Here is a 26,375-nt window from a genome sequence, read left to right on the forward strand (position 1 = left end):
TTCACTCACGGAAGGACTCAAGGGTGCTGCCCTCATGGGGCTCCCCTAGAGCAGTGTAGATGATCCTGAAGACAGGCTGGATCCTGCGGCCTCCTCTCCTGGGTACTCCCTCCCTCTCTAGCTGTACTTGCTCCCAGGCACTGGTGTCCTCAGCCCAAGACAACCCCGTGGCGGGCTCCTGTATGGCCCAAATGGACTTGAGGTTGCTAGATTTCTTTGATTCAAGGCCTTACTGTCTTCTGCCTTTGCTTTGCTCATGTTCCCATCTGAGTTCTTGTGGCCCCACACATCTGTATCAGTTCCTTGAGGTTTCCTTCTCTGGTTCATCTTAGAGGCCTTGTGTCTGGTCATTATTGAGTTGAATGCAATGTACTTTTTCTTGATAGGGTTTTCTCCAACTGGTACTGGCTTAGGGGACTTGACTTCTGCGTGGTTACATTGCCCCTGTGTCTTTCTAAGGTCCCCTGTGATTTCTCTGACCTGTTCTTTTCCCTCCTTCAAATATCTCTTTTTTCTCCTTGGCTTATGGGAACAAAGGTTATCCTGTTCCCTGGAGCCTACTTGGTCTTGGGCTTGGGATGGCTCTTCTCCCAAGCCCAGCTCCTGTTTCCCTTCTCCATTGCAGCCTGTCTCTTCTGCTTTACTAAGGTCCGATTGGAAGGGTTAAAACAGTTTACTCTGATATGGCCATCTTCCCCACAACTATAGCAGAATGTGTCATAATTCTGCTTTCTTGTGCCTTGAGAACCATCCCTGGGCACACCTCCTCTTCGGTGCTGGCCTCTCCTCCTCCGGCGGCGGCGGGAACCCTGGTAAGGCCTTGCCTCAAGAACACTGCCAAAGTCTGGAACAAACAGTGCCCTCTCCCTGCTGCCTATGTTAGCAGAACTTGGGCCTAACTCGAGCCCCTCAGAGCAACTCCTCTCTGGACCCCCAGTGGCCTCCCATTCTTCCTCTTCCTCACGGAAAAGCTTCACTAGGGCAAGGAAACCAGGTGGCCTTCTACGCTGCTTCAGCATCTTAAGTTTTTCTCGAAGTTTTGCAGAAAGGATGGCCCCACCTAAGATTCGTTTCAGTCGGGTCTGATTCACATTCTTTCGAGATATTGCATTTTTCTCGAGGGCTTTTTGGAGCAGGGTCTCCAAACGCACCACAAAGCTAGAAACTTTCTCTCCTGGTTCCTGATAAGCCTTGCAAAATTTCAGCTGGGCAATTTTTCGGTTTTCCACAGACCCAAATACCTGCCTCAGGGCCTCCAGACACTCCTTCACTGTAATGGCAGCATTATTGGCACGGAGCACATTGACTACTTGTAGAGCAGGGCCTCTCAAGCATTCCATCAGCCTCCGCCTCTTTTCCACCTCAGGTACCTGCCACATCTGTAACATCTCAGTGGTGTGCTCAAGCCAGGAATCAAAGGCCAATAACCCTGGGATTGATATGGTGTTGCCAGAAAAGACCCTTAGTTCTCGGTACAACATTTGTTCTAACAGAGGCTGCATCACTGCACCTAGAGTCTGAGCCCAGGCCCAGAAATCTGCTGATATAGCCGTTTTGGTAGGTGAATAATTAGAGTGTGTCCCAAGGACCCTGTTCATGTCTGACACTGTGCGCCTCTCCTCTTCTAAGAAGTGATTCAGTCTATTAAGAAATTCATCATCTGAATTAGGGGGTTTCACAACCACTTCCCAGGGCCCACCCTTTCCTTCTATTTCCCTGGGCACTAAAGCATAGTCAAAATCACGTGCGAGTTCCACCAGAAAAGCCTGGGCATTTTCCTCCCTCCTAAACATCCTGCCGATGATTCTGTATCTTCCCAGATGCTTGAGAGCTTCGTGCAGAGTCTCCTCGAACTCATCCTCAGTACAGTCTTCCGGAATCCCCAGGATCAGCATAGACCTCTGGATGTTCAGATGCTCCCCCCTACACCAGTCCTGCAACAGGTTCAACGGCATGGCCCCAACTTCAAGAGATTCTAATGTGGGGGGTAAGCAGGATGTATATAAATCTGGGGCAAATTCCAGGAGATCTGTAGCCCCTCCGGGTCTCTAGAGTCTGTAAATAGGACGAAAGGAGATTAATGCACCCCTGCCCCACCCCCACCCCTGCGGCTCTTACCCCACCCACCTTCCACCTGCTTTTAGCAAAGACAATTCTATAGCTCCCCAATCCTGCATACTGCAGCCTCTTGCTCACCCTAAAGGCTGCAGCAGGCTCACCGGATTGGGCCCGCTGCAGCCCCCTCCCCATCCCAAAGGCTGCAGCAATCCCACCCGATTGAGCAGAGGGGGCTGGCTGCCTGGGCCAGCCGCTTCCTCCTGGGATCTGGTACCTCTTCCTAAGGCAAGCTGCTTCTTCATTCAGTCCCGCAGCGAGGTTCCCAGACTGCTCAGAGAGGAGGCGGGGTCGAAAATCATTCTTTTCCAGGGTCTCTTGCCAGCTCCTTTGCTCTTTCTGGCCCTCTGGTCCCAGCACGTCGTCCAATGCGCCGGCGCCGCTCGCCACAGCTCTCTGCAGTGCGGACTTGGGGCGGGGGTGCTGTGGCGCTGGAGCACAGACCCTTCGCGTCGCCTGGGAGACAGCTGGTCCATTGGCGCATGAGGATCACACGACAAGTCTGTTGCCTAGGCCTTGGGCAACCTGGGGCCTTGGGTGACGTCACCTGCTGCTGCACATCCCCAACACACACCCCGCTCTCGGCTCTCCCAGCGCAGGGGACCCCTTCCCAGTGCTGTGAATCAGTGTCCAGTTTCCTCCTGCCTTTGGCTGTCCCCAGCTGACATTATCCTGAATTCAGGCCAATCCCTCTCTCTCCGGAGAATAGACTTCAGTACTGCAGAGCGCTCAGGGGTCTCCCAAGAAGGGCATCAGAAAGCTGTGGTGCCCCCTCCAGCTCTATCTCCTGATCAGGGCCAGGAAGCAAGGGCTCTGAGGCTTCTTCACTCTGGTGAACCCCCTTATAGATTTAGTCCAGTAACAGAGCTAGCTGGGCAGCCAAAACCTGGACTAGGTAGATAGATTCCACATGAGCTCATATGAGCTCACACAGCCCATCCCACCAATCCCCACAGAGTATGCACCAACTGGGTAATGCCAGTCTCAATGGGAAGGGGATGCGGGTATATTCCCCACCATGGAATATATGTGCTTTGCTACCCCTGGTGCCACTGGCTAGCTTATAGAAGTGTGGTCCAGCATCCAGGCAGGCCTTTCCTACTCTGCCTGCTGTATATCTGGGGTCTTGAAAAGCTGTTTTTGAAATATGAAATCCAAACCCTCGGGTCTGTTTTATCCTCTGGCCTCTAATACCCTTACCCTTACATTTTGTATTTGGCAGAGGTGGGGTTGGGGGGTGTTCTAGAAAGGCAGTTGAATGAGGGGTGTTCACGCAGAATATTGTCTGTGTGTTCTGTCAGTTCTATCCTAACCTTGTGCTTCTTTCCAGCCACACAAAAATGGGTCTGTGGGGGTTGGGGATTTAGTTCAGTGGTAGAATGCTTGCCTAGCAAGCACAAGGCCCTGAGTTCGGTCCCCAGTTCTGAAAAAAAGAAAAAGAAAAAAAATGGGTCTGTGATGTTTAATTGGAGTTTAGTTGCTCTCTCATCCAGCCTGGTCTTAGTATGTATGGGGGTATGGCACAGAATGCAATCTTCTGCTTGTTAATCTACCTGTTGTCAGGAACCGAACAGCAAAGATCCCTATGGATTTTCCTTTGTTTTGAGTAGATTCTTACTATTTTGTTGTAAACTTCTTTTCAATTTGTGATTTGACTTTATGTATAAACGTGTGATGAACTTTTCACCATGCGATCATGTATTCTGAAAGATGTATAACTGCTGAGAACAGAGAGAAAACCCCTTTTCTTAGAGAACTTTCATAGGAAACTTTTTAGAGAGAACTTGAAATAAAAGCTAAATCATCTTTTAAAGTGTCTCTCTTTTTTCCTGTGACTTCAACTGGCAGGCTGGGAGTTAAAGCCAGGTAGTTCCTGCAGAGACAGAACAAAGGCTATTTTACTTAACTCCTGCTGTTTTACTATGAGGTGCTAAACGCCAGAGACTGCAGTTTCTGGCCTCAGAGGATCTCAGACAAGCAAGTCAGCTACCACTACAAAGTGACTTAGACAGGTAAATGTTTTATTACTAACCCTATATATCTCACCCCAGATGATGCATCCTCCTATCCCACCCCTGACTACCTTCAAGAGAGAACCAGAAAGAACAGTCAAGGCATGGCTCCTGGCACTATTTCTTATCTTTAGAAACATGCAAGAACTTGGCAAACTTGTCGTCCTTCAGAGCAGTGAAAGGCTCAATACTTACATGCACAGTCACAACTTTTATTTCCAAGGTGACTCAGATGTGCTAGCACTTCAGCCACAGAATTTCCCCAAGAATCTCTCAGTACTTCGAGTTTCTGAAGTAAAAAGACATACAGAAGTCAGCCCTAGTTATCTTGCCTTAAAAATGTGAACATCACCAAAGTGACACAGACATTTTGCTACTTTATGAATTGTAATATAAATATCTGATATGTGGCCCCTGTGAAAGGGTCTTTCAATATTCCTTCAAGGAGGTCGAGACACACAGGTTGAGAACTGCTGCTCTAAAAATAGTGACGAACTGAACATTTTACCATGACTTATGAAATGAATCCTTGTCATGCATACTTTGGAAGTCAAGCATGTATGTATTATTCCTTAAATAACGTGGGGTAGGTTGTTCATAATCAATCTTTCTCACAAAACAATTGCAGCGTTTCAAATTGAAGTAGAAAGAATGCCTTTAGGCTACATACAAATCTTTGCTGCTTTGAAGGTTCAACTTGCTCCAAACCACATCTTTATCTGCTCAACATACAGTGGCACAAATGCTAGCTTAGAGTTCAAAGGGATGTCCCAGCAGCTAAGAGCACTGGCTACTCTTTCATGGAACCTAGGTTCCATGTCCCAGCTTCCACATGCTGGCTTACAGTCATCTGTAACTCCAATTTCAAGGGACGTAATGTCCTTTTCTGGCCTGCATGGATGTCAGGTATGAGATATACATTCACACATAAAACACTCGTGTGAAAGCAGAGATTTCTCTAGAAAGGAATTGCTTATCTGGACATTCTGAACAGCAGTCATAGAGGATCAGGTAACCACAAAATTAAGGCAATAGGTTTGAATTTGTTCAAATTGAAAAGTTTTTTTTAACACATCTGTAAAGTTAATCATTGGCCTTGAAGCCAGTGGAAATATCTTACCTGCTTTTGGGTCCCCAACATCTTATGTGGTAATTAACACTAAGGTACTACATATGGAAAACTGATGGGTAAATATCACTTACATTGTAGAAGTATAGAAGACTGTGGAGGGGGTAACTAATTCATTTGACCTTGCCCTGGCGTAGAACATCAGTGAGTAACAGGGCCACTCGGCATTAGTCAGGCCAAATTTATAGATTTCCAAGTTTGAAAGGTCTAATATTCTGAGTTTAGGACAGACAGGAAAGTTTTTTACAAGGAACTCTGATCATTAAAGTGTAGTGCATTGTATTTGACATGTTTAAAAGTAAAAAGAAGGAACCTAAGACAATGCCAGGCAGAGTCTCTTCCTGATTGTCTTCCAGCCTTTCCCCCAGGGAGAAGCACTATTTTGCATCTGTATTTCCTTGTGCTGCAGTCACTACAAATGACTGCATCAGTTCATTTTATTAGCTCATTTTGTATTTAGAAAAGAACCATCATTTGGCCACATGTAAATTTATTTAATTCATGTCTGTGCACTACATTCATGGATTGTGCCTTCAGAAACCAGAGAAGGGGTCTCAGATCTGCTAGGACTAGAGTTATAACCACTTGTTATATGCCATATAGGTTCTGGAAATTGAATCCTAGTACTTTGGAAAAGACAGCCAGTGCTCTTAACTTCTGGGCCAACACATCTGATCTGATTAATCTATTTTTTTAATTCTATGAAGTACTTTATGGTGGGTTTGACAGGAATTTACATTGTTTCTGGTCTTGCCGGTCATAAACAATAGTACTTTAAATACTCTTGGACAGCTTTGTTTGACTATGTACCTAACTATCCTGCCATTGGTTGGTCAAAGACTATACAACCGTAAGAAATGTTGCCAAAGGATTTCTGAGTTGATATGCCTCCATCAATATCCATATTGGCACCTACATTTCATATTATATACTTAAATGCTGCTAACTCTGAGTAATGTCAATTGTTATTTCCATGTGCATTTATCTAGAATTCCTTTGATTATTAGTGTAACGTGGTTCAAAACCTGTTTGAAATTCCTAGTGGTTCTTTTCCAATTCTCAACTGGGATCTTTGCTGATTTCCTTTATTTCACAAGAGTGCTTCATTTTGCTCCTATTTCTTCTCAATTGTTGCATGACCAACCCAAAACATGTCAGCATGAAACAACCATTTTATTTTGCTTACAATAAGGCAGGCACATCTCTCTTGGGATCAATATCTCAAGGGATTTCAGTCATTTCTGATGTCAGTCTATTAATGCAAAGGCTTTACTAAGCTGCACATCCACGAGGATTTGCTCACATGGCTGGCATTAAGTCACAGTTTTTAGGACTCATAGACGTGAGATACTTTTTGAGACAGGGTTTCACTATATAGCCTTGGCCGAGTTGGGATGTTCTATGTAAAGCACACTAGCTTCCTCCTCACAAAGATCCACCTGCCTTTGCCTCCCAAGTGCTGGGACTAAAGTCATGCACCACCATACCTGGCCAAGAGATCCTAATTTTTATAGATATGAAGAGATCCTAATTTTTATAGATATGAACACTGACTCACTATCCTCACATCAGGTACATTTGTTTTGGACTTAATATTTTTTCTTTTGCTGGGCATTGTGACATATACCTGTAATTCTAGAACTTGGAAGCCTGAGGCAAGTGACAAGAGTTTGAAGCCAACCTGGACTACATAGCAAAACTCTACCTCAAAATACAATTGTGAGAGAGAATACATAGATGAACAAAAATTCTTATTAGTTTGTTTAATATCATCAATTGAGTTGCATCCCCCAAAATTTATCTGATGAAGTTATCACTCCTAGTACTTTAGAGTCGTATCTTTTTGGAACTATGATTGCTAAATGTGTAGTAAGATGTGTTAACATGAATATTGTATCTTTGCAGACAGAGAGATGAAGACAAATATGGATCTATAAGCAAAAGATTTCTTCTAAGGGTGATGAGTAAGAACCTGTTCCAAGGCAAAGAGAACTACTTTGAGTTGGACTTCGGGATTACCAAACTGAGAGACAATGCTTCTGTTGCTTTAGCTACTCTTTTAGTTACTGTTGAATTGCTGTAAGGGAATCATAGGACCAAGGCAACTTATAAAGCAAGCATTTAAATAGGGGCTTTTTTTTTTTTTACAGTTTCAGAGTTAGAATAATCTATGAAAATCATGGCACAGTGGCTGGCAGGCCAGCAGGCCTGGAACAGTAGCTAAGAGCTCACATTTAATCCACAATTTGCAGATGAGGAGGGGATCTAGTGTGGGCCTTTGGAAGCTCAAACCCACCCCCAGTGCCATACCACTCCAACAAGGCCACACCTTCTAATTCTTCCAAAATAGTTCCAGTAGCCAGAGACAGCCTATGGGTACCACTCTCATTGAAACCACCACATCCACTTACAATGGATCTAAAGCATCCCTTAAAACTTATGCAACGTTAAACAACAAATCTACTAAGAACAAAGTGCTCAAAGATTTCTGAAGTGAAATAGGAAGTAAATGCAATAAATGTCTAACAGGATACATGAGAGCTAGAACAAAGGCAAGGAATGAAAAACAAAAAATGACTGATGTGAACTTGCTACTATTTTCTATTGACTGTTCAATGCCACTTTAATTGTTCATGCTTTCTGCTAGACACATTAATATGCCCACCCATGCATGTACACATATGCCTCTGCTTCAGAACTGTTGGTCTTTTTCTTTCAGGCCTTGCATCAGGACACTGGCCACTGCTCAGGAATATATATCTTCTTATCTTAGAACATGTCTCTTCCCATACAAAGTGGATAACTTTATCTCCAGCCACTGTGACTATCTTTCGTCCTATTGTCTTTCAGTAATATCTGTAGGTGAGTTTCAGTCAAATACAGCTGCTATCAATTTGTAGACCATGTCAAACAAGTAAATTTACCCAGCAGCCAAACTTACACCTCTTTCTCTTTCTTCATCTAGGTCTATGAGGGAATATATACTTGGTTGAGAAGAACTGATGTTACCATGATGGATGACATCAGAGTCTGGTTTCAGCCTGTAGAGCTGGCTTACACTGTGTTCCTGCCCTGTTTGTATTTCAGACACAATAATTTAATCCTACAGCTGGTGGGCATCTGTCCTAGCAAAGGGGGTAAATAAAGATTTGTAGCTGCCTATGCAATTGTGAAAGGCTTACTTTCCTAGATTGGAAGGAAAGGAACGCAACCATATAAATGGACACATGTTGTGTCCCTAAGCCCTTATTAATGATTGAACAATGACATCAGACCTGACACCCAGGACTTGTACTGGCTGATTTTTCCAAACACAGTAATGAGCTAATAAAATGAACTGATGCATTCATTTGTAGTGACTGCAGCACAAGGAAATACAGATGCAAAATAGTGCTTCTCTCTGTGGGGGAAAGGCTGGAAGACTATTGGGAAGAGAATCTGCCCAGCATTGTCTTAGGTAACTTCTTTTTACTTTTTAAACATTTCAAATACAATGCACTACACTTTATCAGAATTTCTTTAGAAAAATAAAACCTTTCTTATCTGTCTTAAACTCAGAATATTAGACCTTTGAAGCATCTGAGGATTTCAGGTCATTGACCCTTCATTATAGACTGTGATGAGGACAGGTTAAGATGAAGGGGGTGACATGGTTTCTCATTATCTGCTTCCTGTGGGGTGCAGACAATGGAGGATGAGGCTAAGGTGTAAAGGGGCAGGTTTACATGGTATAGCAGTATCAGAGTTTGAAATTGGTCAGCTGCCGTGTATCATGCAAAACCTGCTTGTGTATCTCCATCACACAATATACTGATGGAATAGCCTGAAATTCAATCATAGAGTGGTTGGTTATGCACAAATAACTGTTTCACTATTACACCAGCAGTCACATCTTGCCTGATGGGTCAGTGTTATAGAAGCTGGATAAGATCTTGGTGATTTTTCTGCAGTGGTCCCTCACATAGCACCATCCAGTAATATGATCAATAGCCAGCAATGAGGGGGTGTCCTCCTTTTTGTAGGGATGATGGCTAATACAGACATGCATAGCTGCCCAAAGTCCTCAGAATAGGTGACTAGGGCATGGGCAACCTTACTAGACATCTGGATCAACTTCTTCCCTGTTCTCCAGGCCTAAGGAACATAACAAGAAGACAACAAAGGACTTAAAAGCCAGAGTATGGGGGAGACTGTCATGAAATGAGTGTGCCATCAAGATATGACACTGCAGATGCAAGCAGACACACACAGCAGCTATGGATACCAGCACAAGATTGGGCCTTCCAACTTTCCATCATGGACAGGGGCGGTGCCCATGTGGCCTCATTATTCCCTCAGGAGCTATTGACTGCCAATGGTTGTTAATGAAGGAATTTTTTTTTTTCTCTAATGGGGCAGCCACTGCTGAGATTTGATGGGAGGAAGGGGTTCAGAGGGAAGGGAAGAGGAATAGTAGTGTTTATATAGCAATGTAGTGTGTGTGTGTGTGTGTGTGTGTGTGTGTGTGTGTGTGTGTGTGTGAGAGAGAGAGAGAGAGAGAGAGAGAGAGAGAGGGAGGGGGAGGGGAGAGGGAGGGGAGATGGAGGGAGGGGGAGAGGAGAGTGTATATGGAGGGAAAATTGTTTAAAAAAAAAAAAAGTGGGGGAACTCTGCCAGGACCAAGCAGGAAGGAGTTCAGACAGAGAAGGGAAGCAGAGCCTAATGGGGAGGAATATTATCACAGTTCACAATAAACTGCCTCTGTGTATAAATGTCAAGAAAAAAAAAAACAGGTAGAAAGAAAATACTGTCTCTGCAATACCAGGACAGAGTAATCCCCATTTTGGTCTTCCACTTCTGTTTTTACATTTAAAGAGAGGCTCCATGTCCACTGGGACTGGACAAACTGTGGTTCCACAGCTGGGCTTAGTCTCATCCCCACCCACCCCCATCCCCCAACCACACCACACCCCTTACTTATCAAATGCACAGGGAACTGAACTTCCACAACCGAGCCGGGGCACGGCTGAGATGGAATCATTAGTGGGAGATGGAAGGAGAAGGGCTGTCTTTTTGAGATCAGGACGAGTAATGCAGTCGCTTCCGCAGACTGCCCAGGAGAAAAGACACGCTTGGGTTCTCACTATGGCTAATCGCGCCTTGGAAATGGGGGGAAATGGTAATGGGGGATGGGCAGCAGGAGCTTCCCTGGGCCAGCTGTGACCATTTGTGATCTTCTAGCTCTATCTAGCGGTCAACTCAGGCACTGCCTCGGGAAAGGTTCAGCAGGTCTCATTAGCAGCCATTTCATGGTTTGTACTGTCGCATTTCCCTGAGGTCGGTGCGACTTGAGCTCAAGGCTCCAGAAAATGGCTGCTTGCGCAAGCGCACTCTTACTTAGTCCCCGGCTTTGCTGGGGACAGCCCCTGGTGTATTCATGCGCCTGTGCTCATTACATGCTTGGAGATCGCTAAAACTTAGGCTTTAAACGCTCGATTACTCTGCTATGGAGTCAATACACAGAGAACACAAATATGTATGATCTGTTTCTGTTGCTTATGTCTCCGGAATTTGAATGAAACAACTTCCTCCCCACCCCCTTTTACATCTTAAAGTGTGTTTCCAATGAGATCATGAACACAGACACTATAAAATGCAAAAAGAAAAAAAAAAAGAAACAAACTAGAAAGCTGTGAAAAGTATGCCGATGTTGTGGCTTATATGTTTGTCATCTTCGCTTCCCTTCGATATCTTATTATTTTTTTATGAAACGGTGGTATATGAAAAAGAGGATGCAAGCAGACACTGTCATTGCCCATCAGTGCCTAGAAGTTGGCATCTGATGGTAAAGTGCAACATAGTCTTTTCTACAACTTCCAGCTGATATTGGAGCTTTAAAGAAGTTTATGAGAAGGACTTTTAAGCCTATACTTAGAAGACAACCAAAGAAAATTTAAAATCTTGAGCTTGTGACTTCTTGGAATCTTAGTATAACAATAGCATAGAGGGGTAACATTTTTACATAAGTCACCCCCTTATAGCTTTAGAACTTGCATTTACACATCTTAAAACCCTTTGTAGGGTTGGGGATTTAGCCCAGGGGTAGAGGGCTTGCCTAGGAAGCGCAAGGCCCTGGGTTTGATCCCCAGCTCTGGAAAAAAAAAAAAAAAAAAAGAACCAAAACCCTTTGTAGGGGTTGGGGATTTAGCTCAGTGGTAGAGCGCTTGCCTAGGGAAGCGCAAGGCCTTGAGTTCGGTCCCCAGCTCAAAAAAAAAAAGAACCCCCCAAAAAACCCTTTGTAGACCCAAGACAGCTTAGTATATGCTTTCACGTTCTCAGATTTTTAAAGTCTACATTTATATACCGTACAGCACTTTTTTCAGACCTTTAGACCTTACATAAACTTTAAACATGTTTTTTCACTGTCCAATTATCTACCACAAGACATAGTGAGAACAGTCACGCAAAGCAGTTTCCTTTAAATAAGGGAGTAGTAAAAAGTTAGTTCGAAAGCTGTTTTATGAATTTGATCTCTTTCAGCATAAGGTCTGCCAGCAAGGTAAACTGTGACTGTGTCTTTCTCAGTTAGAAACATAGCAGCTCTAGAAACAGCAAGCTCAGTTTTTTACATAAGAAATGAACTGAGAAGGCAGCTACCAGTCTATGAGGCCAGAGAATAAAATGTGTTGTTCTGAATGAAAATGCCTCTCATTAGGGGTGGCATTATTGGAAAGAGTGTATTACCTGAGAGTGGGCTTTGGAATTTTAAGTGCTCAGGCCAGGCCCAGTATCTCATACTCTTGCTGTTGCCTATAGATTCAGATACAGAATTCTTAGATACCTCTCCCGCACCTGCATGCTGCCATGTTCTCACCTTGATGATAATGGACTGAACCTCTGAACCTGTAAGCCAGCCACAATTAAATGTTGTCCTTATAAGAGTTGCCTTGGTTATGGTGTCTGTTCACAGCAGTAAATCCTAAGACAGTCAGGGGTGGCACACTCTAATCACTTGGGAAGCAGAGGCAGGATGATCTCTGACTTCCAGGCCAGTGTGCTCTACAGAGTGAATTCCAGAACAGCCAAGGAAGACTACACACAATAACTCTGTGTCAATGCCCACCCCCTGGAAAAACCATCAACAACAATAACAAAAAACCCTAAGACAGCATCCTAAGACCAAACTTACCCATTCATCAAAACAGCCTGAACAGATGCAAGACTCAGCTAGAACATACATGAAATTTATTGAATAGAAGCTTAAAGTGAAATCACTGAAAGGGGGAGTGACAACACGTGGGCAACCAATGAGGCCAAAGTTCTTAAGAGCCTCTCTGTTCTTTTGCAAAGAGGACCTTATTCATACCCCCACCCTCATACTGGGGACCATTATCCACCTTTTTTCTTTCTTTCCTGGGTCCCCAGAGAGACCCCCTTCCAGGCCTATGATAATGTCCTTGCTCCTTGGGAAACATCTCAAGGAGTAACCATTGTGGGTGGCTCTGCCATATTCTAGTACAGAGTAGTCATAGGGCAGTGGAAAGCACATAAGTAACACCCTACCCTAGCAAACAAGGACATTGAGTCACAAGTGACAAGAGTGGAATATCACACAGCAAGATCTCCATCCATTACTGGTTCCAGTCTTCCCTGCTTTTTTAGTATTTTTTTCAGAATTTTTATGAAGAATTCTGAAAAAAAAAAAGTGCACACTGAGACTTGGGAAATTGACATAAGATCACTGCTAAGGTGAAATTGTCTAGCAATAAATTAACTTTGCATTCATACTTACTATCTGGAGATATATATATATATATATATATATATATATATATATTCTCCAGATATTCTCCTGAGTGATAAATCAGCAGCACCCATAGAAACATTTGTCCTATCCCAGGATCCCATAGTGAATTAGTCTATCATGGCAATACATGGGGAAAATTAATAGAAACAGCTATGGTTTCCCTCACTCTTAATTTATAGGTCATTCCATTATGATCTTATAAGGTACAAGTAACTAATCTCTTCTTTTTGTATTTGTTAGAGTTGACTTTATGACTTAAAATGTGATCTATTTTGAATCAACTTGGTTTTATTCCAGGGGTGCAGGATGATTCAACATATGCAAATCTATAAGTGTATGAATAAAGAATTACAGAAAGGCTGGTTGGTGGTGGTACATGCCAACAATCCCAACACTTCCATGGCAGAGACGGGTGAATATCTGACTTTGAGGTCACCACAGTCTACAGAACTAATTTCAGAACAGCCAGGACTATACAGAAAAATCCTGATTGTCCCAAAAAACAAACAAACCAAGAAAGAAAGAAAAAGAAAGAAAGAAAGAAAGAAAGGAAGGAAGGAAGGAAGGAAGGAAGGAAGGAAGGAAGGAAGGAAGGAGGGAAGGAGGGAAGGAGGGAAGGAAGGAAGGAAGGACATGTCATGGTCATCTGAAAAGATTTTTATATTGAAATATTTAATTACATCATTTCTCCTTCCCCTTTCCTTTCTTGAACACCCCCATATCCCCCTCTCTAATCTTAAAAGGTCTTTAGCAAAGTCTTTTTCCGTTGACAATTTATGTGTTTTAGCACTAGACATCGTATTTAAACTTTGTCAAGATTATGGATGGTAATGCTCAGGAGTTTAATAGCATATATGGAGATTTCTGATAATTTTTCTTAAAATAAATATTTTCTTGTAGTTTCATCTTCTAGAGTTCTGTCTCTGTATACACTAGACTGTTCTATGCTGTCACATAGGTGACTTAATTCGAAATAAATGTGACCATTTTGAAAACTATTGAAATTTACAGTTCTAAGGACTAAGCATGTATTGTAAATTATTATAATTAAAAACAAGCACTTGTGGCAAGCAAAAACATTAGGTCCAGCTCACTTCTATAAAGTAGTTGGACCAATGTCAAATTTACAGTGACCTTTATTCTATACTTATTAGTGTTTAAGCATTCATTTAGATTGTTTGAGCAAACAGGAATAATTAACTAAATGCTCACACTGTATTTCTTGTCTTCTTCTGTCTAAGTTTCACATAGCCTCTCATCTCCATAGGCCCCCAAGGAGGGCAGAAACTCAAGGACCACTCAGCATGACCAAAGTTCTGAATTGAGAGTCTGTATTGAGCCAGGTGCTAGCTGCCTGGAGAGAAACAGTTCTCAGAGTAGTAGAATGGATTTTACAAGGAGCATTTAAAGGCAAAGAATGCATAAAAACTCATATACCCTTAATTGGCTTAATTAGTGTGATGGCCTTTTTTTTTTTTCTTTTTTTTTTTTTTTTCGGGGCTGGGGACCGAACCCAGGACCTTGTGCTTCCCTAGGCAAGCGCTCTACCACTGAGCTAAAATCCCCAACCCGTGATGGCCCTTTATAACAGAGATAAAGTACCTATATCTTGTTTAAGCTGGAGCCATCTTTGATTTAATCTGAAACTGATCTCCCCTTTCTCTATCCCTGTCATGAAAAGTACTGTAGGAAAATATCCAGACCTGCTCTAAAAACTTGGGGTCAAAATGCACACAGCTGGTGGATGATTTCTGCTTTTGTTCAACTGCTTGTTTGCAACTGCTAACCAGAATGTAGATTTTATGTGTTCTTTGCCTTAAATGCTCCTTGTAAATTTTACCTGGTAACCAAGAACATAGTACTGCCTTAGAAAGTCCCTTGAGGGGTTGGGGATTTAGCTCAGTGGTAGAGCGTTTGCCTAGCAAATGCTAGGCCCTGAGTTCGGTCCCCAGCTCCGAAAAAAAAGGAAAAGAAAAAAAAAGAAAGTCCCTTGATTTTGAAGCTCAGGGGTACAGGATTTTATAAGAGCATCAATGTTAAATGAACATTACAGTAGACTTGCAACATCAGTTTTCATAGAACATAGTAATTATTTCAGATACCACATGACAATTTTGATTTATATATTTTTCGATTATTTTTGTCTACGTTTTGTTTGTATAAACCTTAATTCTTTGAATTAGTACATGTGGATTATGACCAAAGCATATGGTTAGGGTTATGGAAATCCCAAAGCAGGCAGATGTGACTGCTGTGAGGAAGCTGGTAGATGGCTGAGAAGTGTTTAAGCAGACACACTACGGAGTCCGGACAATATTACCGTAGTTGCTCCACCTGACCTTCTCAGAGTCTTACATACAGGGCTCCTACAATGTGCTCACGTGGCTCTGAGCAAGCTGATCAGCATTCTACTGGCGTTCCATCCTGTGCTTTTCATGGCATCCCACACCGAGATTCCAGGTTCCTATCAGTCTGACAGCATGATTTCTGGACTGGAGAGGCCCCAGAATCACCCTTAATACCATATCATTTTAAAGGACTGTTCAATGGGATTCTTACAGTGTCTCAGGAAGAAAATTATAAATTCTGCTGGTCTTCCTGATATGAAGATCGATTTAAGTCTTTGCAATTTGCTTGCAATCTCTGAATTTCTGGTGAAAAGACTACCGAAAAGATCACAGGCTCCTGGGATAGAAATAAACATCTAAGGTGTCACTATGACAAAAAATGGTTGAGAGCATGAGCACATGCGTGAACACCCTATGGGGTCATTTAGAACCTGGAGAAATTCAACCAGAGATAACAATGATGGTTGTAAGAAAGGATGAATTCTGGATAAAGTTATTATTCAATTAGCAGATAGCAGCAAATACACTTATCTAAACTAAATTGTTAAGGGATTAAGGAAATTATTATCTCATGAATTTTCATCTTAGAATTTCTACAAACCCTTTACGGAGATAATTGCCTCATCTGCTTGAAGGATCCTAATGTACCAGATAAAAATATTAGCACCATGTGGGTCTACAAATCTCTGTATGAAAAAGCATGGAATGTGGACTCTAGCTTTCCATGGTAGTCAGGTATGTATTTGTATCAGTACCTGTGTAAATTAACTTTGTATTCTGTGCTAAAATATATGACACAAACAATTCTAGTGAGTTGACTTTGCCCAGGATTTCATAGTTTTAATCCTTTGTGGTGGGAAAGCCAGTGAAGAGCAGTTCATCTCATGGTGAATAAGAAGTAGAGCAAAGCATTCACAGGGAGTCACCAACATCAGCTAGAGTCCTGTAAGATACTGTGGAGAAGAATGAGGGTCCACCTTCCATAGCTCTATCACCTCCCATATTCTATTCAAATTTTGCACCCATCAATAGTTTTAAGCTATCAATTAGGCCAGAGGCTCATAATCCAATAATCATCTCTACAAATGCTCTGACAGAAACATGCAGAAGTATAATTTGCCATTTAGGCTCCTCCTCCCTACCCACAGCAGTTTCATAAGCCTGCAACCACCTGAAAGGGAAAGTGGAAGGGCTGGGAGCAGAAGAGCTCACAGGCAAGCACTGGGAGAACAGACTCTTGGGAGACAGCTTCAGTAAGACAGCTCATTTAATGGGGAGAACAAAGTCTACTTAAAACTTTGTAAGGTAGATAGGGGCTTTCATGGAGAGTATATATCATTGTCAGGGGCCAGAGCATTGCTGGTGCCCATTTACATAAGGAGGAATTCTGGAGGTACTACTGGATCTTGAATAAGGGAAGAGAAAGTTTAGCCTGGCTACTCTGGTAGGCAAAGGTTATGGTACAAGGCTACATGCTCCAGGACTAGCAGGCCCAGAGCAGGGAGCGCACCAAGCCTACTCCTGCTGATGTCAGGATAAGATTTTCAGGATTTGAACATGCCTTGATCTGACTCTTGCTCCAGCCCCAACCCCAGTTACATGGTTTCCCAGCCCCACAGTAATTAACTAGCATCCAAAGTGTTTCTCAGTCTGATAGTTGACATTCAAGATTAGCCATCATATAGTAAACTAGATGCAACTGAAAATACTACCTATAAAAGGACCCTTAGTGATATCGCAGTGGAAGCGAAGATCTTTTTTGAAATATTTACATTGCTATTTTATCCATACAAATCTCATATAGGAAAAACAAATAAAATTTGTAGTGTATAATGCATGTGCACGTGTATGTGCATGAATGTGGGGGTCAGAGAACAACTTTGAGATTTATGGAGGTCAGAGAGCAGCCTCGGGAAATATCAGTCTTTTTTCTTTCCTTTTCTTCTTCTTCTTCTTCTTCTTCTTCTTCTTCTTCTTCTTTGACACAGGATCTCTCATTATCCTAAAACTCTTTGAATAGGTTTAGGCTTCTTGAACACCAAGGATCTACCTATCTCTGCTTGCCAGAATGGCAATTACAGATGTGCACTGCCAGGTCATTTTTTTATTTTAAACTTGGGTTCAGAGGATTAAACTCAAGTTCTTGTGCTTGAAAGAAAAACACTTTTTCATCCTAAAGCAAAAGGATATACCTTCTTCTCAGCACCTCATGGTACTTTCTCTAAAACTGACCATATAATTGGTCACAAAACAGGCCTCAACAGAATACAAGAAAATTGAAATAATCCCATGCGTCCTATCAGATCACCATGGACTAAGGCTTCAATAACAACAATAATGACAGAATGTCCCTATATACATGGAAGTTGAACAGTGCTCTACTCAATGATAACTTGGACAAGGAAGAAATAAAGAAAGAAATGGATCTTCAATTTCTTTCATCAGAGACTTGAAGTTCTTGTCATACAGATCTCAGAAGATGAAAAGATCTCCCATGCTCATGGATTGACAGGATTAGTATAGTAAAAATGGCCATCTTGCCAAAAGCAATCTACAAATTCAATGCAATCCCCATCAAAAAAAGAAAGAGCAATTTGCAAATTAATTTGGAACAACAACAACAACAACAACACCCAAGACGACTAAAGCGCGGACCAAAACATTCATAGGAGGAGATGTAGAGACAAAGTTTGGAGCAGAGACTGAAGGAATGGCCATTCAGAGCCTGCTCCACCTGGTGATCCAGCCCATATATATACAGCCACCAAACCCAGACACTATTGCTGATGCCAAGAAATGCATGCTGACAGGAGCCTGATATAGCTGTCTCCTGAGAGGCTCTGCCAGTGAGTGACATATACAGTGGCAAATGCTAGCAGCAAACCATTGAACTGAGAATGAGGACCCCAATGGAGGAGTTAGATAAAGGACTGAAGGAGCTGAAGGGGCTTGTAACCCCATAAGAACAACAATATCAACCAACCAGAGCTCCCAGGGACTAAACCACCATCCAAAAAGTACCCATGGACAGACCCATGGCTCCAGCTGCATATGTAGCAGAGGATGGCATTGTTGGGCACCAATGGGAGGAGAAGCCCTTGGTCCTGCCAAGGCTGGACCCCCCAGTGTAGGGGAATGTCAGGACAGGGAGTTGGGAAAGGGGTGGATGGATGGGTGGGGGAACACCCTCATAGAAGAAGGGGGAGGGTGGTTGGGGATTTAGCTCAGTGGTAGAGCGCTTGCCTGGGCAAGTGCAAGGCCCTGGGTTCAGTTCTCAGCTCCAAAAAAAAAAAAAAAAAAAAAAAGAAGAAGAAGAAGAAGGGGAGGAGGATGGAATGTGGGGTTTTGGACAGGATAACATTTGAAATGTAAATAAATTTTTAAAAATTCAATAAAAAATTGAATGGAATTGTGAAATGGGAGAATATATTGATAAACCAAATGTGTGATAAAGAATTTATATACAAAATATGTAAGGAATTCACACAAGTCAATAACAATGTCAAATTAAGGCAGATAATAGGGCAGAGAGTGAGTTCTAGGTTTTGCATAAAACTTACAAAATTAGCACATGAAAAAGACAATTAACAAAGAAGAAAACTGGAAACATTCAAACAAAGCTAATTAAACCAGTAAATGGCATAGACACACAGAGGCATTCCAGACCAAATGTGATCATTATAATTGATCATTATAATGAAGATATAAGATGCTAGTGTGACAGGCCACATATTCTTAGAAAGTTCCCTATATGATCTGAATGAGAATGACCCCCCCCTACCAAGCTCAGTTGGTGGAACTGTTTGGTAAGGATTATGAGGTGTGGCCTTGTTGGAGAAGGTGTGTCACTGGTTGTGGGCTTTTTGGTTTCAAAAGCTCGCACTATTCCTTTGCTCTCTGCTTTCTACTTGGATCAGTGTGTGAGCTCTCAGCTGCTGCTCCAGCCACCTGTTGCCATTCGTTACTCCACCATCTTAGATCCCAGCCCTCTGGAACTACAAGCCCAATTCACCTCTTTCATTTGTAAGTTGCCTTGGCCATGGTATTTTCTCACAGCCATAAAACAAAATAATATAACAACAACGTAAGACACCCACATTGTACAAATGATTCAGAAAAATCATTTTATACAAATGAACCAAAAAGTCATTTGACATAAAAAGTTATTCTTTGGGCACTAGAGCCATTTGAGCTGCTAAACTTTTTCCATGCTCTGCCTGTTTTCTCCTTTGGAAGTGTATCCTTAAAAAATTGTCTTACTTGACTTTTTAATATTGGTGGATAAGAGTAATCTTGGTGTTGCACAAAGGAACACACAAAGTGAAAGTAATGTTGACAAGGGAATTTCTTTTTAAAGGGGCAAATGAGACCCCACAACTGGCTATCAAGTACACATGGCTGAGATGGCTCTGTCTTTTATCCCTGATTTAAGTACTGATTGTGTCTCATACCATTGGCAGGAACTTGACTTCACAATCTGACATGATTGACTAGTCAGACACAAAAGGAAATTTGGGCCTTTGTCTAGATATCTACCTTTGACAGAAAAATAAAAATAAAAATGTTTTTCACACTATATCTTGGTCCATTTTTTGTGGGTGTATATGTGTGTTGGGGTGTTTGTATCTGTTCACATCTCTCTGTCTCTCTGTCTCTGTCTTTCTGTCTATGTCTGTCTGTCTGTCTCTCTCTGTGTGTGTGTGTGTGTGTGTGTGTGTGTGTGTGTGTGTGTGTGTGTGTGTGTGTGTAGGCCAGAGATCAGCCTCAAGTTTCTTCTTTCCTTCCACTCTGCGTTCTGGATATTGATCTCAGGTTACCAAGCTTGCAGTCATCTTTAGATTAACTCTTAAAAGAAGGGTCAATAATTTATCTTTAAAGTATTATAATCTTTTGGGCAATTTGGAATGTCACTTCTCCACTTAGGGCTAGAGGTGTTTCATAACAAAAGGAAAAATGGAGAGAAACAGGTTTGTTGAAAAGGAAGCTAAGACGAATTACCCTTCAAAATGAGATTTATTAGGAGAGCTCTGAAACCATGTGGGGAACATGGTTGGATATTATCCTTGCAGTAGGATAATATTAGAGAGAGGTGGAACAACATTTCAGTGCCAACATGAGGGAGCCTTAAAGGAAGAAAGGGGGACTTCCATTTAAAACCTTTTGATTTAAAATATCATGTAATAAACTACATTTAAAAGAATTAAAGAAAAATATATATACTTTTAAATCTATAAACTGTGCACTGGTGAGATGGCTCATTGGGAAAAGATGCTAGGTGCCAATTGACTTAACTTCAATTCCCAGGACTAACATCATGGAAGAACCAGCTTCTGTAAGTTGTCCTCTGATCGCCACATGAATGCCATGGCACATATGTGCCCACATAATGCACATACATGTACAAATTAGATGGTGTAATTACTTTTTTAGTCTATAAAATAAGAACTGGAAATATGACTCAGTCAGTAAAATGGCTACTGTGCAAGCATGAAGTTCTGATTTTGGATCTTAGCACCTATGTTTAAAATCTGGGCACAAAAATAACACAATTCTAACCCTAGCACAGCATGATGTTAAGACAGAAGGAATCCTAGAGCTTACTCAACAGTCACCAGGTTCAGTGGGAGACTCTTGTCTCAAATGATAAGGTAGACATTTGAGGCCACTCAGTGTCAATGTTTATCTTATACATGACATACATATGCACATATACATTCATACAGTGTACTCAAATGTATACATCCCCAAAATCTATAAAATACCCTTACTTTATCAAGAAGTAATGTTTCCCTTCCTGGCTTTCAAAAACCTCTACTGTGTTCCTCTTTTCATACTCTAAAGAGGGTATTTGTGACAGTCTCTCCTTTCACGTGGTGTTTCAAATTCTAAGGTGGGGCAATTGTGATACTTGGCTAGGGATTTAGGAACTGAAGCACAAAGCTGTTTGTGATCTTCACTGACTAACGATCCAAAGCTTGGGAGAAAGAATGAAGTCTGACTTTAGGAAAGTCAGGTTGTTGCAATAGGAAAAATTTGAATCATGAGGTCTTTAAATGTCCCAAAGGTTAGTCAAAAGGGAGGGTGGGTGGGCTGTTTAGTGTTGTTTTGTCCGTTTGTTTTAGTTTTACTTTGTGTTGCCATAGTAATAAGGCTTTCCTTTAAAGGGAAGAACAAGCAGAGAGAACTCGTGATGAGCAGACACATGATGGAAACTTACCTGGGGACCTGCTGATTCTAAGGGGCAATTAAGGCTATCTTCTGACTTTGGACTGAAGGATGGGGGCAAAATTCAAGAAGCTACTTCAAACTTTCAGGCAAACAATATGTTCTTGTGATCAGAGGGGATGAGCAGTTCAGCTAATCATTTATGATATACGAAGAAAAGGAATGTTAAAGACTTTGGGCCTGGCTTTCTTATATGTAACCAAGAAAAGCATCTCTTAACTCTAAGTTTGAACTACCTACTCAAACCTCTACTCTGAGTTCTACCTTTAGGCATGTATAAATGAACAAAGGAGAGGTAGGGGTATGGGCATGTCTGCAAATATCTTGATCAGTGACTTGTTTTTATTAAAATATTCCAGAGGTGCCTATCCTTTTTTTTTGTGTATTTTTCCTTAGGGTTTTGAGACAAGATTTCACCGTGTAACCCAGGCTGGCTGGGGACTGTGTAGCTTAGTCTGGCCTTGAACATAGTATATAATATAACCTGGGTTGCCTTGAAACTTTGCATCCTCTTGTTTCCATCTCTCAGGTATTGGAATGACAGGCAAGAAACATCCTACACTTTTTTTTCCCCTGGAGCTGGGGACCGTACACTTTTTTAAAAAAATTTCAAATAAAGCAAAACAAATCTATTCTGCCACCAAAGGCCTGAAACATACACCTTGCCATATGTTGGCTGTGCTCTATCCATGTCCTTCTTTGGAGAAGCAATTTGGTGTTCCTGGACTAACATTTGAGTCTTCCCACTGAGGGAGAAGCCTTCCTTAGGAAATGGTGGAAAGTATTTAAAGTATGAGGTGGGTAATTCATGGCCAGGAAATCTAGAGACTGAGGTGAATAGAAAACGGGGGGGGAGGAGGAAGAGAGGGAGGAGGGAGGGAGGGAGGGAGGAACAGGTAAGAACAAGGAGCTAGAGCAACAGCATGAGCTGCAGTGAGTGCAAACGCCAGAGAGACAGACACAGAGGCTAAGAGAGGGAGGGAGGGACAGAGAAAGGGAGGAGGGATGGAGGGACAGAGGGAGGAACAGAGGGGCTGAGGGGGAATGAGAGCACAAGCAGGTGAAAGAGAGCGAGAGAGCGAGAGAGCGAGAGAGCGAGAGAGCGAGAGAGCGAGAGAGCGAGAGAGAGAGAGAGAGAGAGAGAGAGAGAGAGAGAGAGAGAGAGAGAGAGAGCAAGAAAGGAAGGAAGAACGGAAGGAAGGAAATAAAACAAAAGGAAAAAGGATATGCAGGTTCTCGTTGACCACTGAGCTAAATCCCCAACCCATCAGGCTGAAACTCATGTTCTTCCTGCTTCTGCCTTCTGGTGAATGAATGCTAGGATTATAGGCACTTGCATTTAAGTCCAGACAATGACATCTTTTAAAAAAAAGATTTATTTATTCTATATGAGTACACTGTCGCTCTCTTCAGACACACCAGAAGAGGGCATCAGATTCCATTACAGATGGTTGTGAGCCACCATGTGGTTGCTGGGAATTGAACTCCGGACCTCTGGAAGAACAGTCAGTGCTCTTAACCACTGAGCCATCTCTCCAGCCCCAGACAGTGAAATCTTTTAATACTATATATGTCTTGGTGAACCTGGAAAAGTTTTGTATGCTGGAGAAACGCAAGGGACTTGTAATATTGGCCTTCCAACTCGACAGCAGAACCTAACAAAGAACAAACAGGCAATATATAATCTTCACTTATAAAGTCCCCTGCTGGGCTTGTATTTTGTGCTGGGCCCTATATTTTGCAATCAGACACACACTTTGTGCTCAGCCTGTACAGTTAGACAGTTACACCCACCTTTCACTATTTGAATGTACAAGTAAGAGTAACTGATGACGTCACAGCTAGTAGCCAATGAGGCACGAACACGTGAACAGGAGAACCAATGGCTGCTGGGCCTGGCATGACACAAGCCATGCTTGGTGGTCTCAGCGGACAAACTTTAGTCCAAACCTCCCGTCATTCTGTTCAAATTCTGAGTCCCTCCCATTTGTCCCTCCCCCAGGACCAACAGGATTGGTTAAGGCAACCAAATTGTCCTATTAGGGAATGGGGGGAAGGGGAGGTGACACCAAGGCACAGCCCCAAAAGGGTCGTGTGCAATTCCACGGGCGTGGGCGGGACCAGCATATATAAGATCTTCCTGCCCGGGTCTTGGAGCCCATTTCACCTTGAAGCATCTGTGGTTGCAATGTCTCCTGGAGTTCTCGCCTGGAGGCCTCTTCATCAGGTATGGTGCTGCCTTCTGCTTGGCACCCTAAGGATTTCTGCCATTTCTAGACATCACCCATTTCATTTATGTCCTTTTCTTTTATGGTCTTTTGTTTTCTTTCACTAAAACTCTTTTTTGGGAATGAGAGATAAGGGATAATGGATTATTTCTGGTTGTTTTCCCTTTGTGAGATAGGTTTTTTTTTTTTTTTTTTGAGCGGAGGACTGACCCAGGGCCTTGCGCTTGCTAGGCAAGCGCTCTACTACTGAGCTAAATCCCCAACCCAGGGAGATAGAATTTTTATGTTTCACAGGCCGGCCTCACATTTCTGGGTTCAGGTGATCTTTCTGCCTCCTGAGAAGCTGATCCCCAGGGTTTGTTTGGGTTTTAGAATAGGTCGAGGTAGGAAAATTTAGGCATTAAGTGAGGGAAATATTTGGCAACAGGAGTACTTTAGATTGTCACTAGGATGCGGTGTTGGGACATAACTTGAAAGGTATTATTGGAAGGGGCTGGCCTGGTCCAGTGCAGGGACTGAGAGATGGCTGCAGGATTCTGGGGACTTGATGGAACTGGGAAGGGCCAACACTTGGGACAGTTGAGAAGTTGCTGGAACCCGGATCGGTCTGGGTCTTGTTCAGAGCTGGAACTGAGATAGATGGTGGGTGGACCAAAATGGCGCTGGAACAGGGAAGAGGTGGTGCTGGGCACAACTAGCAGGTTGCAGGGACCAGGATGGAGCTGGATGGCAGCTGATTCTGGAAATAGGAGTGACATTTTGTGATGGACAGAGGTCAGTGGAGTCTGTCTCAGCAGCTCCTCCTAGTGGAGCAGTTGCTCAAACTTGCAAGGAATTAAAAAAAAAAAGTCTTACAAAAAAGAAGCTTCTGCAGGCTTACTTTTTCAAAACTGACAGATCAGCCTCAGCCTACTTCAAGTGCAGGGATTAAAGATGTGCTCAACCACTGCACCCTCACCTGGCCCATTACCACGCCCCGCCTCGACTTCATCACCTACAGTTAGGAGCACTTCCCTTAATGGTCCCTGACATGGCAGGCTATCCTCACATCCGTTACATTTCTTCAGGATTGGATGGAACATCATTCAGAGGTCCTTTCAGGGGCAATTTTGAGGAATTGATTCATCTGGAAGAAAGATTAGGAAATGTCAATCGTGGAGCCTCCCAGGGAACAATTGAAAGATGCACATATCCACATAAATACAAAAAGAGGAAACTGCACTGCAAACAAGATGGGGAAGAAGGGACTGAGGAAGACACAGAGGAAAAATGTACTATCTGTTTGTCTATTTTAGAGGAAGGTGAAGATGTGAGACGGCTTCCGTGTATGCACCTTTTTCACCAAGTGTGTGTTGATCAGTGGCTGATCACCAATAAGAAGTGCCCTATATGCAGAGTGGACATCGAGGCCCAGCTGCCAAGCGAAAGTTGACATTGTGTTTCAGAACTCTTGCTGTCCCTCTCATTCCCATCCTTCCTGGTACTGCAGTCAACCAAAGATGGCATGACTTACCTGCGCAGGTCTGGAAGCCTTGAACTTGGAGTGCTGACTCTGCTACATGGTACAGCTACCGCTAGACCTACAACTTATGTACACAGTTGATTTCGATGTATTTATAAAAGCTTTTGTGTTTTTTTCTAGATTTGACATTACTTCCTGTATCATTTTACTGTATTTTTGCATGATTCCTTGTATTGCATTTCTTTGCACATATTATGGGCTTGTGACCCTAAACTTGCAGGCAAGATTAGCTGCTTTAGTAAGTAGTATTTTGTGGTCTTTTTGGTTTTGTTTTGTTTTTTGTTTTTTGTTTTTGTTTTTTTTACATAGTACCTTGAAAATTATGAATTTGTTTTTATCCATTACTAACCTTTAATTTAATCAATCATGTACTTTAGTTTAATGTATAAAGATCCTCTAGGAAATGATAATATTGTGTATTAAGACATTCCTTCATTAAATTAGGACAAAATGGCTGCTGTATATTTACAATATGGAGTTCTGAGTTAAGTACCACCCTTAATACTGGGAACAGAATGTAACCCATGTCAATCAGATGCAGGTGGTACTCACACGACCAGAGTGATCAATAGGAATTTTCTTGGTGTATCCTTTCTTCCAGCACAGTGCAAGATAGAGTTGCTGTTGATGCCGTATGTTTAGACTGCTGTTCCGACCCTATTTATCTTCTCTCTGCCATTTGGAACTTTATTCCCTAACCCAGGTTTTGCTGCTGTGAAACAGCGTTGATGAACACTAAATATTAATTTGAGATAGCTGGATTGTATATACTTGCAGATTTAAAAAAATAGGGAAATTGAAAAAGACATGTAGAATTTTGTTAGGTCTTCTGCTAAGCACGAATAAGATATCTGCTTACATTAATTTTATAAAGTCATTCAGTCAGAATTTAGGATTCAGTCATTGGCAGGTATCTATGCATTCGTAGAACTTCTAAGGGTCCCAGGATCACTTTTAAGGGATTTTTTTTTATAGTTTAAATAAAGTCAGCTGAATCTAAAAAAAAAAAA

At 42.3% G+C, this 26,375-nt stretch overlaps 2 protein-coding genes across 2 annotated transcripts; one reads left to right on the plus strand and one right to left on the minus strand.

Annotated features, from left to right (window-relative positions):
- LOC116889153 (paraneoplastic antigen Ma3 homolog) lies at positions 1–2,650 on the minus strand. Its single transcript, XM_032890319.1, has 2 exons — positions 2,333–2,650; positions 1–2,055 (listed from the first exon to the last, which is right to left on the minus strand). Exon 2 carries the CDS (start codon positions 1,953–1,955, stop codon positions 558–560), a length of 1,398 nt encoding a protein of 465 aa, XP_032746210.1. The 5' UTR covers positions 1,956–2,055; positions 2,333–2,650; the 3' UTR covers positions 1–557.
- LOC116888224 (E3 ubiquitin-protein ligase Arkadia-like) lies at positions 2,484–26,375 on the plus strand. The gene is made up of 3 exons (XM_032889513.1): positions 2,484–2,635; positions 7,162–7,335; positions 24,777–26,375. The coding sequence occupies exons 1-3, from the start codon at positions 2,484–2,486 to the stop codon at positions 25,273–25,275; spliced, it is 825 nt and encodes a 274-aa protein (XP_032745404.1). The 3' UTR covers positions 25,276–26,375.

Source organism: Rattus rattus, chromosome X (assembly GCF_011064425.1).
Source record: "Rattus rattus isolate New Zealand chromosome X, Rrattus_CSIRO_v1, whole genome shotgun sequence".
NCBI classification, from domain to species: Eukaryota; Metazoa; Chordata; class Mammalia; order Rodentia; family Muridae; genus Rattus; species Rattus rattus.

What these genes read in the sequence shown, in the direction of transcription:
- LOC116889153 (XM_032890319.1), bottom strand. Translation starts at nt 1,955, where the DNA reads ATGCCGTTGAACCTGTTGCAGGACTGGTGTAGGGGGGAGCATCTGAAC.
- LOC116888224 (XM_032889513.1), top strand. Translation starts at nt 2,484, where the DNA reads ATGCGCCGGCGCCGCTCGCCACAGCTCTCTGCAGTGCGGACTTGGGGC. An exon ending in GTCTGTTGCCTAGGCCTTGG is followed by an intron (nt 2,636 to 7,161) that starts GCAACCTGGGGC and finishes GTATCTTTGCAG; the next exon opens with ACAGAGAGATGAAGACAAAT. An exon ending in TTAGTTACTGTTGAATTGCT is followed by an intron (nt 7,336 to 24,776) that starts GTAAGGGAATCA and finishes CAGGGATTAAAG; the next exon opens with ATGTGCTCAACCACTGCACC.